This window comes from Lygodium microphyllum, chromosome 17 (genome assembly GCF_053477565.2).
Source record: "Lygodium microphyllum isolate KBCC chromosome 17, Lygodium_microphyllum_v1.1.10, whole genome shotgun sequence".
Classification (NCBI taxonomy): Eukaryota; Viridiplantae; Streptophyta; class Polypodiopsida; order Schizaeales; family Lygodiaceae; genus Lygodium; species Lygodium microphyllum.
Window position 1 is genome coordinate 25,114,497 of NC_141151.1, and position 14,386 is coordinate 25,128,882.

A 14,386-nucleotide genomic window follows, 5' to 3' on the forward strand; every position below is an offset into this window, starting at 1 on the left:
CATTTTCTCCTCTAGAGGCTGTGTTTGCTGCTGCTGCCAACTTCTCCAGGACTGCTATAGATGCATTTTCGTCTCCTCTTGTTGCAGTGGCATCCTCCAACTTTGAGCTTTGGTGCTGTGTTGTGTCAAGATCATTTGGAGGCTTTTTCCATCAACTCTTTATTAGTATGCCTTATTTTGGTCTATCATGTCTTGATTGTGAGCTCTGTTAGAGTCTGATGGAGACATTGGAGCTCTAATTGTGTTCTGCCCATTCTAGAGTATGCATTTTTGGGCTTACCCTTCTTGTTACTTTTTAAGTCTATTCACACTGGCTATACCAATTATCTAGTTTAGGGCGTTTCTTTTTAGTGACCCAAGGTTGGTTTCACATTGTTGTTCAAGGGTGGCCCGTATGCAGATTGCGATTAGCATTTTTATTGCCTCTTCGGCCTTTCATTGTTTGGATTAGGTCAGTCAACATTTATGGCCTCTAAAAATAGTAATTAGCCAGCTTTTTGCGTTCATTGCTATTTACAATAGTCCCTCCAATGGTTGGTCATTCATTCTTTTGTAGATTGTTGCATACTCCAAAATCTGGCGGCATTTCTCTATCATTTGGTGCTTCCATCTGTTGTCAGCCTGATTTGGTGCCCTCACTAATGCTTTGGGCCATGTGCAAAGACAGATCAATTCACATTATGTGCTCTCTAGCTGAGGTGTGGAGATACAATTGGGGATTGATAGAGGAGCATTGATATCCTAACTTCCCTCTGAGGAACGAGTCTATCTTCTTGTTTCAAGCAGGTGGCACCTATTTGAGGCTATAAAGGCACTTCTTCAACCTGTACACTTTGCTATTTGATGAGGAAAAACCATGAGGATTCTTAAAATAGATCTCTTCCTTCAAATCTCCATTAAGGAATGCAAACTTCACATCAAGTTGAATCCTAATAAACCGGCCATCTCCTATGGCTGGCTAAGGCAAGAATGGCCCTAATGGTAGCTTTTTGAGCTATAGGTGCAAAGGTATCATGGAAATCCATTCCTGGCCATTCACACGAATCCTTTTGCAATGAGCTGTGCCTTGTGCTTATCCAAAGTGCCATCACTATGGTACTTGGTCTTAAAGACCCACTTGACTTCAATCACCTTTCAATGAACATGCCGAGGCACAAGATCCCAAGTGCCATTCCACTCAATCGCATCCAATTCCTCCTCCATAGCCTTCTTCCCATGCTATGATTGTAAAGTCTCCTTCATGGAGAGATAACTACAAAAGAAGAGTTACCGCCATGTCCTCTGAAGTAATCACCTTCCTTGCGATCTAGACTTGCAATTGCAATTATAGAAGCTTATTGACATGCTCCCGCATGGAAGAGGACTTGGACAGGTTCAATATCTGCATCTGTATCTCTGGAGATATCTATTTCATAACAGTCATTCGATTGTAGAACTAGTCTTATTCTAGCCATATCTCTCGAGCAACTATCAAATTCTTGATATGAGCTATCAAGGTAGAAGTGCAAGAGAGTGAGAGGAAAGAGTGGGTGTAGGCATTCAGTTTATCCCAATGTGTTTGTACCTTGATCAACTCAACTTTCTCATTAGTAGAAAGCTTGGAGGCATCATGAGCTGTAGGACAATCTATAGTCTTGGTCATGAGCTCCACCAAGTAGGACTCCAAGATGGCAAGCATATGATCTGCTAGATGCGGTAATTCTCCCCATTGAGCTTTTGATCGGAAGGAAGATCCGGTAACACGAGGACCTAATGGCCCATAATAGCTTGAAACTCCATGTCGATCTCAGAAGACATTGCCACTTGAATAACTTGCACAAAAACAAGGGCAGCCCCTTTGACTTCACAAATAGTGCATGCTAGGGCTTGCTCCGCTGTGAACTTGTTTCAATTGCTGAATGTGATGAAAATTCAAAGTCCAAAAGGTGGAAGACACAGCCTTTTCTCCTTTATGGACAGCAAAAACCTGCAAAAAACAGCAACTTCGCTCCTTTGTTGTGCTTCACTTGTTCGCCTCAGCCTTCGAACACTTTTGTTATGTTGAAATCTCTCTGGACCTACTAGTGCCAATATCTCTACTCCTTTGGAGTTCGTTGGAGCTTCTAGTTCCATTATCCCTCCTTTGAGACCCCTAGAATCCTTGGGGTCTAGTCTTCCTTCTTGTTGTGGCTCATAGGGTATTCTAGAGTTTCACTCTCAGCTTTAACACTTCTCTCTTGCATTAGATTGCTAGGCTCACCTTCCCAACCACTATGCAGCTTAGGATAGGACACACCAAATTTATCTTGATTATGAGCTCCAACAATTTTCTATTACAAAGGGGGATGACTTGAAAGTCAAGTTGGCTGAATAATAGCGATCACTTGCCGAATTTGTGACCACTGGGACACCAAAGCCAAAAGATGATCATGTTTCTTTATTTTTAAACAAGTTGCCTCCAAAATACTTTACTTCTCATACGACTTTGAATCCCGCCTCTTACATTTTGTAAGGCTGCATGATCAAGTCCATAAGAAAACTACACATGCTTTGGAAGGTACCTTGGTTCTACCTCATAGAAGGAAAAATCGGGAAATTGATCTAAGTCGCTTTCCTTTGTACTCCAAGAAGTGGTGGCATAATATGCCTAATGAAAAACTGCTTTTGTACTCATTGCTAGAAGGCAAGCCATGTGGACAAGGAGTGTTGTGGCAAGGCCAAAGGGATCACCCCTAGAGAGCAAGCAGAAAGTAAGGGTAGAGAGCTTGTATACGAGCACGTGGGGAGGAGAGAAGGTTGCACTATAGGCATGTGACAGGCGGAGAATGGATCAACCACTATCATCTATTAATGTGTGTGTGTGTGTGTGTGTGTGTGTGTGTTTGCATGCATGCATGTGCATGTGTGTGTGAGTGGTGGTGTGTATATGTAATGTAATGTAATGTGTGTATGTATAAACTATACAAGTGCAAGCAATTCTCTTTCCCAAACTACAGACATTGCAAGGCTCCCATGTTTTGAACTGATCAATGTTTACAACATCATTCTTAAGGTGGCTGCCACTTGTAATCATTTTCTTGAAATTTGATATGTTGTGAGTTGTAGAAAATGCTTCAATTGAATCATTTGGCAGGCTGAGTGCTGTAAGTACTAGATGATTGGGTTTGGCATTTGATACGACATGGTACAGAAAAAAAACCACAAGAATAAGGCCAAAACACAGGTATAAAATGCTTTCAAGTTACTATTTCAAACCGCATAAAGGTGTCAAAAAGCTAGTTGTTTTCCATTGGTGCTCTTCTTTTTTTGTATTTTTGAATGCTCTATATTCTGGGGAATATCAGTATCAACAAATACTGGTATGAAATTTATTTTGTGCATTCTTTGCAGAGAAGTAACAAGATTATAGATGGAACAAAATTAAATGCCCAGTTGGGAGCTATTGGTTTGAAGATTATACCTGTGACAGCTGATGGTAATTGCTTGTTCAGGTATGTTTTGAGCCATTTTAAAGTGGTTTTAATGGTTATTCAATGTAGTGATAATGTTTCATGTGTGCATAATTTTACTATTTGTTGTGTATACAATCAGAGCGGTTGCTGATCAGCTTGAAGGAAATGAGGAGGAGCATTTAAAGTATCGTGAAATGGTTGTCGATTACATCAAGGTATTCTATAACTTTCAACTCCTCCTAGATGATGTTTTTTAAAAGCTATATGAGGGTTGATTTTCTCTAATATTTAAGGATTATGTCAAGGTATATATTGGCATGTAGAGCCAAACTTAATAGATGAGTTGATTTGCAGGTCCCATATGCCTATAAATTATATTGCATCCTTTAAAGTTATGCATCCAACACAACACCCCTAGAGTGTATCTGCATTTTCTCCATTGCAAAGCATAGGTTGATTCTCATTTGTCTAGCACCTCGGGATGGCTACAAAACGCTCTTCTCTTGTTATTCATCGTTGAAAATTAGCAAGCATGCATCTCCTTTTGCTACTACAACTCTCCAAACCTTGGGTTCCTCAGAAAATGACAAAGAGAGCTCCAAATAGCCAAGGTCAAGTTTGCAAATAAATAACCATACTGCTCCTTAATTGGATTACTTTTTTGATTAAGGGCTAATTAATGACTTGATCATCAATCATAAGTGCTTGCTCATTGGACTAAACTTTAGCTTAAGGCCTTGCTAATAACTTAAGTGCTTTAACTGAGCTCCTTTTGGGTCTATGTAACTCAATTCTAAGGTGCAAACTTTCAATTCTATGAAGGTTTCACATTGCACCTTGTTTCTTTTGCCCTATCCTTTTGTCCACCGCAAGCCTTGGTATAATATCTTTTAGTACTGGTGCAATGGATAGCATGTTGAGAGCTAGGGATACTAGAATTAAGAGTCTATTTTAATTGATTCATTAAGTCTATTTTAAATTTTGATGATACATGCTACTAAGAAAGCAAACTAAAACTTGTTTTTGCTAACTTTGAGACAAGAGATAGATGCTTTTGTAAGGAATTTACATTGTATGAATGAAACTATTGGGCTTATTGTACCCTTTTGTTTTGGTAGATAGTGAGAGGCCAACCATAAGGAGGAGATGGTGGCAGCTTCCACGATGGAGGCTGACTATAGGGCTTTCTTTCATGATACTTATATTTATGTAGCTCTGCTTGGTTATTCACTAGTGCAGGGTACTACTTTGATAGCCATGAATTTGTATAGCTGTGATGGCTTCTTTATTGGTGTAGTGATTACAATCTTGCACAATTGTACATGGGTAGTACTTGAACTAATAGTTGTGGGCTCGATTACTTAGAACCATGTGTATGGGTAAGTGTACATTGAGAATACATGTAGTAATGATAGTATACTTGGTTACTAGGAAACATGTATTGTTAATTGGTCATTTTGTATGTGGTGTTGGATTTTAACTATGTGTAATCGGGGTTGTTTGTAGGTTTTAAGAGGGGGGTATGTCGCTAAAATGACAAGTGGGCTTAATGATTTGTTTAAAATAAACTCTAATTGTGATACACCTAGCTCTTGACATAGTGATCATTGCACTGGTAGTGAAAGATTTGATGTCGAGGCATGTGGTAGACATGTATATAGGCTATGTGGTACAATGATAGGGCCAAAGGAATAAGGTGCAATGTGAAACTTCCATTAAATTGAAAGTTTGCACCTTAGAATTGAGTTATATTGAAAGTTTCACCCAATAAGCAGTAGTTAGGGCACTTAGGTTATTAAGCAGACCTTGAGCTTAAGTTTGGTCAAGTGACTGGATCACTTATGATCAATGGTTAATGAATTAATTAGTTCTTAATAGAAAACATGATTTGATTAAGGGGTAGTTGGTTCATTTGGAAACTTGACCTTGGCTATTTGGGGCTTTGTCTCTCTCTCTCTCTCTCTCACACACACACACACACATACACACATTTTTTAGGAGTAGCCCAAAGTTTGGAGAGTTGTAGCAACAAAAGGAGATGCATGCTTGCTGATTTTGTGAGTGTTTTGCAGCCATCTTGAGGAGCTAAACAGAAGGGAAGCAATTTCTTTCTTCTCCTTTCTCTCTCGGGTATGCAAGTGTTGAGAAGTAAGCATGGGAACTCTCCTTATACTGAAGAGGATAAGAATAGCTAGGTGTAAATGGACTAGAGGACAGGAAAGCAAGGGAAAACCCTAACCCTAACTTCTCGAGAGGCTATATTAACAATCTAAAGTACACACTCAATGATGAGGAGAGTATACTAGTTGTACCTTGAACAACTGACTAAGCAAGGTCTTATTCTTGTACTTGAGCTCTCTCTCTTTCTCTTGTGCACACTCTCTCATGCTTCCAACTCTGATCTTCAATATGGTATTGTCAGAGTGCAGCGATGTGGAAGCGTAGGACAAAGACTGAGAGAGAGAGAACACAGAGAGAAGAGAGAGAGAGAAAATGAGGTAGTGTAAACGCAGAAAATCTGCGGTGTAGTATGCTGTATAAGAGTGTAGAAATACACAAGGGGGCAGAGGAAATATCTGCGTATGTCTCCGACTTGATGACCTTGATCTCTGTTAGCCCAAGCACAGTCTGTCTCAGCCAACAGATCTTCAAGTTCAGAATTTGAAATCACTAAAGAGTGAATGATAAAGTGTGCCACAAGAACCGGCTATTAAATAGCTAGGAAATAATAAAAAAAAGCATCAGGTCGACTGCATTAAATGCAGCCGACAGCAGAATTCTGACCGATTGTGCAGTCCGACTGTACTGCTGATGTGGCACTGATGACGTGGCACCTTCTTTGCCATATTGCACTGACTGTCAAGGAAATGATTGGCTCACATCCCCTCTCAGGTCCTGGATGGGTAAAAAGACTGAGGGATCTGGAATGCTGCCGAAGAAGAGCTTGGGGAAGCGCCTTCGTAAACAAATTTGCAAGATTATCCTCCGTCTTGCAATACTCCACATCAATGGTCCCATCCAGAAGCTTCTCTCGAATGAAGTGATACTGGATCTCAATGTGCTTCGTCTGGGCATGGAATACTGGATTCCGTACCAAGGCAATGCAACTCTCATTGTCGCACTGCAAAAGAGTAGGATGAGTCTGGGGGCAGTCAAGCTCCTCCAACAATCTCCGAAGCCACACAACCTCACATGTGGTGGAAGACGCAGCTCAATACTCTGCCTCAGTAGAAGAAAGGGCTACCGTGGGCTGCTTCTTGCTACTCCAAGAGATAACACCTGTACCCAAGATAAAACAATAGCCTGTAGTAGACCATCGGTGGTTCACATCTCTAGCCTAATCCGAGTCACTCCAACCTGCAAGAACCAGATCTGTAGCATCTGTACCTGCGGGATAAGAAATCCCTAAGTCAGAGATCCCTCTCAAATACCAAAGAATCCTCAGGGTAGCTTGCCAATGCACCTGTTTGGGTTCCGTCATGAACCTTGGTAAAAGACCCACAGCAAAACAAAGATCAACCGGAGTGTTGAGAAGCCAAATCAAGGATCCAATCAATTGTCGGTAGCGTGAAGCATCCATCACGGGAGAATCAGAGCCTTTCAATTCGGATCCATAGGAGTAGTAATGGGCCGACAAGTCTCCATCTCAAAAGTTACCAAGAGCTCCTGAATATACCTCTGTTGAGAGATGAAAATCCCCCTTTGAGACTGATAAATCCCGTGACCCAAGAAGAAATGAAGAAGCCCCAAATCCGTCATCTCGAATGCCTGATGTAAAGCTGTCTTGGTCTCTCGGACCTTCTTTGCATGATCCCTTGTCAAAATTAAATCATCAACATATAACACAAACAACACACGAACAACCTTGGAAGTGTGCACATAAAGCTGCGGATCGGCCTTGGAGCGCCGATATCTCAACTTCGACTGAAGAAACGAGTCACTCTTCTTGTTCTATGCACGTGGAGCCTGCTCGAGGCCATACAAGGCCTTCTTCAACCTGTAAACTTTCCCATTCGAGGATCCAAAGCTAGGAGGTTGCTCAACATAGATCTCCTCTTGCAAGTCACCACTCAGAAAGGCCGACTTTGTTAGATATGATCAATGCCCCACCCTCATTAGGTGCTACCAATGATCCATGGTGCTCAAAGTTGTAAGGCCCCCATTATGAGGAGAAGCCAAATGTGAGCCCGGACATTGGTTGAGTCCCGACTTGTATATCAGATGAGGTCTATGTGACCGGATGGCAAAAAGGTGACTGTTGTGGGTCTAATCTTTGGGTTAGACGGAGTGGTTAAGCTGGTAGCAACTCGAGGCACATTGCATTGAGTTGCGTGGTAAGGGAGTTAAAAGGGGCCCCTATTGTGGGGTCCGGGGGCCGCGGAAGCGGCCCCTGGCTGGGGGGGTCCCAGGGGGGCCAGCGGCCCCCCTGGCGGGGGTCCGAGGGCAGCGCCCCCGGCCCGATGATAAAGGGAATATTCCCTGGAATATTTCCTGGCCGACTAGTGGAGGCTCATATGGTAGGTCGGTCAGCAGGCCGACCTAACGACCTTCGCGGGCTATAAAAGCAAAACCCCTTCGCAGCCATCATACACTCATCTTTCACCCAGTCAGAGTTGTTGTTCCAGCTAGCCTTAAGCTCTTCACCTATCTTCTGTCTAGATCGCCATCTAAGCTTCACTCAGTGGAAGTGCACGGGTGGACAGAGCCATCTTTGTATCAGTTGTTTGAAGTTAAAGAATTTACTGATTCTCCTCTTATCTGTTGTGTACTCTCTATCTCTTTCTCAGATTCTGTTCGCTGCGCCGTGTAATATTTTACAGACTTCACATCCAATTGATAAACAGGCCATCTCCTATGGCCAGCCAAGGCAAGAATAGCTCGAATAGTTGCCATACGAGCAGTGGGGGCAAAAGTATCATGGAAATCAATGCCTGGGCGCTGAGCAAAACCTTTAGCAACAAGGCAAGCCTTGTGCTTGTCCAAAGAACCATCGCTAAGGTACTTGGTCGTGAAGATCCACTTGACACGAATCAGCTTCTTATGAGAGGGACGAGGCACAAGAGACCAAGTGTCATTCCTCTCAATAGCCTCCAACTCGGCTTCCATGGCCTTCCGCCAATGATCAGACTGCAAAGCCTCCTTTACTGAAGTGGGCTCTCGATCCTGCATAACACGGGTCAGCAAACAATAGTTGGAGCAAACAAGCTCCGAAGAATGTGCCTGGTTTCTCCGTGACCTTCGCGTTCCATCCTGCGGTGTCCACTCCTCAGGGACCCCCTCGATCCCTAAATATTGGAGGGTGTCACGGGCCCAACAAGGAGGAGGACGAACCTCTCCCCGTCGCTCTCCATCTACTGAAGACTCAGGAACTTCCACTCGGGGGTGGCCGGTGGAAGAGAAGACTCTGAATCCGAAGAAGAATCTCCATCAAGAGGCTCTGGCTCCAAAGGAACTGTCTCGGGAGCCCAACTCTCCCCTGGATCTCCAAGGACGGGGTGCTCCTCACCCCCCTCTGTGGCTGGTACTTCCACGAACCGCACATCTCGGCTCGTGTAGACATCCCGCTTCGGGATCTAACAAACGATAACTTTGGGATTGGGAGCTATAGCCAACAAAAACTCGTCATTGGGAAGCCGCCTCGAACTTATCACGCTGCGTCTTCGGAATGTGCACATAAGTGTCACACCCAAAGATCGTGAAATAAGAGACATCAAGCTTAGTTCCGAAGGTACTCGTAGTTCAGGTGGCCAAACCGAGCATGCCATAGCTCTGACTGTGTCTGAGAAGTAAGAAGAAGAGAAGTAAGAGCTGAAGAAGACTTCAATTTGTAGACTCCATTCTCCTCATACCTTGCAGAGAGAACCTTCCTCGATCCACGATCAAGGACTCGAATAGTATCACTGTCAAACTCCACCAAGAGGCCAAGAGCATGAATCTTATGAACCAAAAGTAAATGATACCCCAATCCTGGCACATTCAACACCTTAGAGGTGTGGATATTACCATGTCCATTTGGAATAAGCTGCATCTCACCCCGCGCAGCAATAGACACAGAAGAGTTGTCTCTAATGAGAATCTGCCCACGCGAAGGTCGCAAATGGGCAATACCAACAGGAGGAGTCATGTGACGTGAGGCACCGTTGTTCACAATCCACTCTCGAGCCTGGAGAGCTATCATCGCAGCATCAGAAGTTGTCGGTGTAGGGTCCTTAATGACTGCGAAGTGTAGAAAAGCAGCTGATGAGGGTGCAGCCACCGCTCCAGAGTCCTTCGTGTCCTTCTTGGTATCCTTCTTGTCTTTGTCAGGGCAATCCTTCTTCCAGTGACCGGTCTTGCCACAAATATGGCAAGTTGATTCCTTCTCCTTGTCCTTCTTAGATTTGTTGTCCTCCTTCTTCTTCTTTTGGTCCTTTCCCTTCTTCTGAGAGGCTTGACCAACCAATGCCTCCGATTTGGAAGCATTCTATCCCTTCAATTGTTCCTCCTAGTCCAAGACCATAGGAACCAACTCTTCCCACCGAAGAGTCGACTCCCGCCTTGAAGCAATAAGAGCGGAATAAAAAGTACCAAATTGTGGCGGCAACTGGGATAGTAAGGTGATCGCCATGTCTTCAGAGGAAATAAGTTTCCTCGCATTTTGAACCTGTATCTGAAGTTGCTGAAGCTTATTTATGTGTTCCCGATTCACCGATTAGACTCCTTTCCCACACGCCCACGCTCGCTTCAGCCTTGATCCGATGCGCAGCCCTCCCGCTCGCCCTCGAAACCTGGAAACGCAGCCTTATGTCGCGCTGAAATTGCCTCTTCAGATAGGTTCAGCCCTCAGTCAGTCCATCTTCACCCCTCTGATACCATGTGAGAGTGCAGCGATGTGGAAGCGTAGGACAAAGATTGAGAGAGAGAGAACACAGAGAGAAGAGAGAGAGAGAGGAGACAGTGTAAACGTAGAAAATCTGTGGTGTAGTATGCTATATAAGAGTGCAGAAATACACAAGGGAGTAGAGGAAATATCTGCGTATGTCTCCGACTTGATGACCTCAATCTCCGTCAGCTCGAGCACAGTCTGTCTCAGCCAATAGATCTTCAAGATCAGAATATGAAATCATTGAAGAGTGAATGATAAAGTGTGCCACAAGAACCGGCTATTAAATAGCCAGGAAATTTTTTAAAAAAAGTATAAGGTCGGTTGCATTAAATGTAGCTGACAGCAGAAATTTGGCCGACTGTGCAGTCTGACTGCATTGCTGATGTGGCACTGATGACGTGGCACCTCCTCTGCCATACTGCAGTGACTGTCCAGGAAATGATTGGCTAACAGGTATCAGAGCCATCTCTGATCCCTCAGCTTCCTTCAGCCTTTCTACAGACCTAAGCGCATAAGAAGAAATCTTGTCTTCTCATTTTCCCTCATTTCCACCATAGCCAGCTTGACCCACCTATGTTGGAGGACCTGGGGAGAGCATCTCAGCTCTTGGCTTCTTCTAGAGATATTCTCCTCAGCTCAGGGCGACTTGGCGTGGCACATCAGAGGCCAACATAAGTCGTCGTAGAGGGCAACATTGCATAAATTGTGAAATCTGGCGCAAATTTGCAGGTGGCCTGATACGAGCTGAAGCACGACCTGTAGGAGGTGCAATCATGGGGGCCACCATAGGGCTTTCAAAGCCCCCTAGTGGGCCAACTCCCTCTAAGAGGGTTTGAAGAAATTCCTCCTCTGCTGGCTGCTGTGAGCAAAACCCTAACTATGGGTTTCTAGTAGCCATAGTCAGAAAGCTTCAAGCTTTCCCATTTTTCAAAATTTTCAATCTCTAAGCATTAGTAGTGATTCTAATCACTGAAGCATATACTTTGAAGTGTGTTCCTGGTCTGTGAGTAGCTCCAACACTCGGGGGACATCATAAGTTCACCGAGAAGTGTGACTTCAATCCCGATAATAAGTCAAGTGTCTCACCAAGCCTGACAAGGTAATACCTAAACATCTCAATCTTGAGATAAGTGCTTCTAAGCACTAAAAAGGCATTCAGTGACATCAATACTACTGCCCTATGAATATTGATGCGATTGAAATCTCCTCAGACTCTTCACTGAGTGTTGAGGTCATTAATCGACCTTGCTCAACCAAATACTCGTATACTAAACTGCAAGGAGGGGAAAAACTTGAAGTCTAGTCAAAGCTCACCTCATTGAAACCTAGGAAAACAGTAAAGCTTAAATCAAGGGTTGTTCGAAGAACAGGATCTTCTAAATCCTATCTTGAGATGTTGCATATATACGATTTCCTACCTTTTTCAACTCTACAACTTCAAAAGTTGGTTATAATTTGAAAGTTCTACTATTCGGTTGTACTTGGTCACCTGTAAAGGATTAGACACTGCCATTGCTTAAGGCAATAGGTAAGACCTTCCTATAATGGCCATGGCCTATGCAGATGTAAGGCCTCAAATTCGCAAGTTCAATGGAAAAGATTTCCATCCCTGGCAAGTTTTGGTAAAATATAAAATGATGGAACGAGGCTACTGGCCCTTCATAAAAGGGACCAAAGTGATTGACCCATCCAATCTCCTTGATGTAGAAGATGATGAAAGATCTCAGGCCATCATCATGCTTCATTTAGATGAATCTTTAATTAATTGTATTGGCCAACTCTCCACTGCCAAGGAGAAGTGGGATGAACTTGAAAGGCTCTACGGCGTTACAGGGAAGAACTCCAAGATCTTTCTAAAGATTGAGTTTTTAAGCTTGGAGTATAAACAGGGAGAAGATCTTAGCAAGTTTATTTCACATATAAAGGGGCTTATGGCACAGCTGGCTGCCCGTTCAAGCACCCATTCATGATGAAGATGCCATTGCCATCCTTTTGAAGTCTGTGAAGGAGGTCTTTCCAACCCTTGTGACTACCCTAACTAATATCCCAAACCCAACCTTGGCAAGTACCATCCAATCATGCCTGGATGAAGAGAAGAGAAACCATACTGAAGGGACTTCAACATTTACTTCCTGTGAGCAAGTGTTAGTTCATACAGCTTCTACTAAGTGTTCTTTCTATCATAGAAAAGGGCATATTGTAAGCAATTGCTGGAAGAAATATCTTGACAAAATGAAGTGCAATAAATGCAAAAAGACCGGGCATATCACCAGGAAGTGTCCCAGTGTTTCAGAAGTACCTAAGGAATTGGAGGCCAACTTTGCCTCCCAATCCACAGATGACCGACTCTTTTGAGTCTTGTAACACTCTCTACCTATAACCTTCTTTTGTGGCCTGATTTATAAAGGCATCTCATTGTGGATTAAGGGGAGGTATCCTATTATGCTTTATCCAATGCCACCTGGCATTGAGGGGGGGTGTTGAGAAGTAAGCATGGGAACTCTCCTTATACTGGAGAGGATAAGGGTAGCTAGGTGTAAATGGATTGGAGGACAGGGGAGCAAGGGGAAACCCTAACCCTAACTTCTCCAGAGGCTATATAATCAGCCTAAAGTACACACTCAATGATGAGGAGAGTGTACTAGTTGTACCTTAAACTACTGACTAAGCAAGATCTTATTCTTGTACTTGAGCTCTCTCTCTCCCTCTTGTGCACACTCTCATGCTTCCAATTCAAATCTTCAACAGCAAGCTCAGTTTTACAGCTGATCAGAATTAGGGTTTACTGTTCACAGCAAATCGATGCCCAAGGTTTGCAGAAATCGGCCATTTTGGGTGTGCAATTGCTTGCTGAAGACATTCCAACCAAAATCCCCAATTTGCCTCTTGTTTTGGGTTGCTAAATCATTGAAGATTTGGGGGAAACATCAGGGTAGATGCAGTTAGGCATGGAAATCTAATTGTCTAGTCACTGCAAGCATTCAATTCAACATCCAATCTCAAGGCAAACACATGCTATAGATTAAAGTTTATGAACAAGAAGTTTATAGTTGAATTACTTCAATTTGATATTGAGGGTGCATTGGTTAGGCCAAAGCTCTAAGACTATTGAACAATTAAGGGTGAGGCCTCATTGGACAAATGAGATCTAATACTTATGATTTCGTCATTGATTGGAGTGTGGCAGCAGTGAGAGACAATGGATACATTTCTCGATGTTACGTTGGTCAACATTGAAGTGATTGCAACTTTGTATGCTTGAAGACACATTGGTTTGAGTATGTAATTGAGATAGATTCAAGGCTCTTGGTCAAGGTTGGTGAGAGCAATTGAAGTGAATCTGGTGGTCCATTGAAGAACCAGGTATGCAAGGAATCATTTAGCAAAAAGAATATTGGTCTGTAAGATAGTCGTGTTGATTGCAAAGGTAGGCCACAAGTGTTTCCTGTAAAGGCTCGTCTTCTATATTAAAAAAATGGGGTAGGGAGTGCTAGGCTTGAGGGCCAATTTGGTGTCGTGCACTATGCAAGAGTGCTCTAGCTTAGGTTCTTTATGTGATTTATTTTCTTGGCTGAATTGAATGGTATATGTACTGTAAGTTTATTTTTACTACCCTATAGATCAGATCTATAGTTTGGTTTCAGTGTGTAGATTTAGGGTTAGGGTTTGGGAGTATCCCTAGGATATAAAATAAACCCCTAGCCTTGTACTCTCAAATCAATCATATGTCATATCAACTATCCAATTTGTTGTGTACTTGCAAGACTCTTTTCCTCTCCCCTTGCCCCCCCTTCCCTTGCCCAAGAAAAAAAAGAGGAAAAACTTGCCATCGAGTTCCATATGCCTTAGGCATTGGTCCATCCTTGAGAGCTCATTCACCCAAAAGTGATATTAGAGCAGGTTCGATTGTGCCTAAGTCAACTCGCCACACCACTTCTACTAGCAATTGTACCAAGTCCACCCTTTGAAGCCATTGCCATATGTGTATAGTGCCACTAGCTTTGAGAAGCGCTATTATTGCCTGCTGCCAAGGTGTAGCTACTTTCTCACAATGCTTGCTGAAGAAGAAGATATTTGTTGTGTGATACGT

General features: G+C 43.2%; 1 protein-coding gene across 8 annotated transcripts in view; it reads left to right on the forward strand.

The window, feature by feature from the left end:
* The window catches only part of LOC148021701 (SEC-C motif-containing protein / OTU-like cysteine protease family protein), an 83,168-nt gene that overhangs the window by 17,677 nt on the left and 51,105 nt on the right, over positions 1 to 14,386 (forward strand). For 6 of the 8 annotated variants that reach the window (XM_087697193.1, XM_087697199.1, XM_087697200.1 and 3 more), the window contains 3 exons: positions 3,113 to 3,202; positions 3,370 to 3,470; positions 3,571 to 3,646. In XM_087697193.1, coding sequence (XP_087553319.1) covers positions 3,161 to 3,202; positions 3,370 to 3,470; positions 3,571 to 3,646 — 219 coding nt within the window. In that variant the 5' untranslated portion in view covers positions 3,113 to 3,160. Of the gene's footprint in view, positions 1 to 2,350; positions 3,032 to 3,084; positions 3,203 to 3,369; positions 3,471 to 3,570; positions 3,647 to 14,386 lie in introns of those variants that run through there. The other 2 variants (XM_087697197.1, XM_087697196.1) reach the window with 2 other exon arrangements.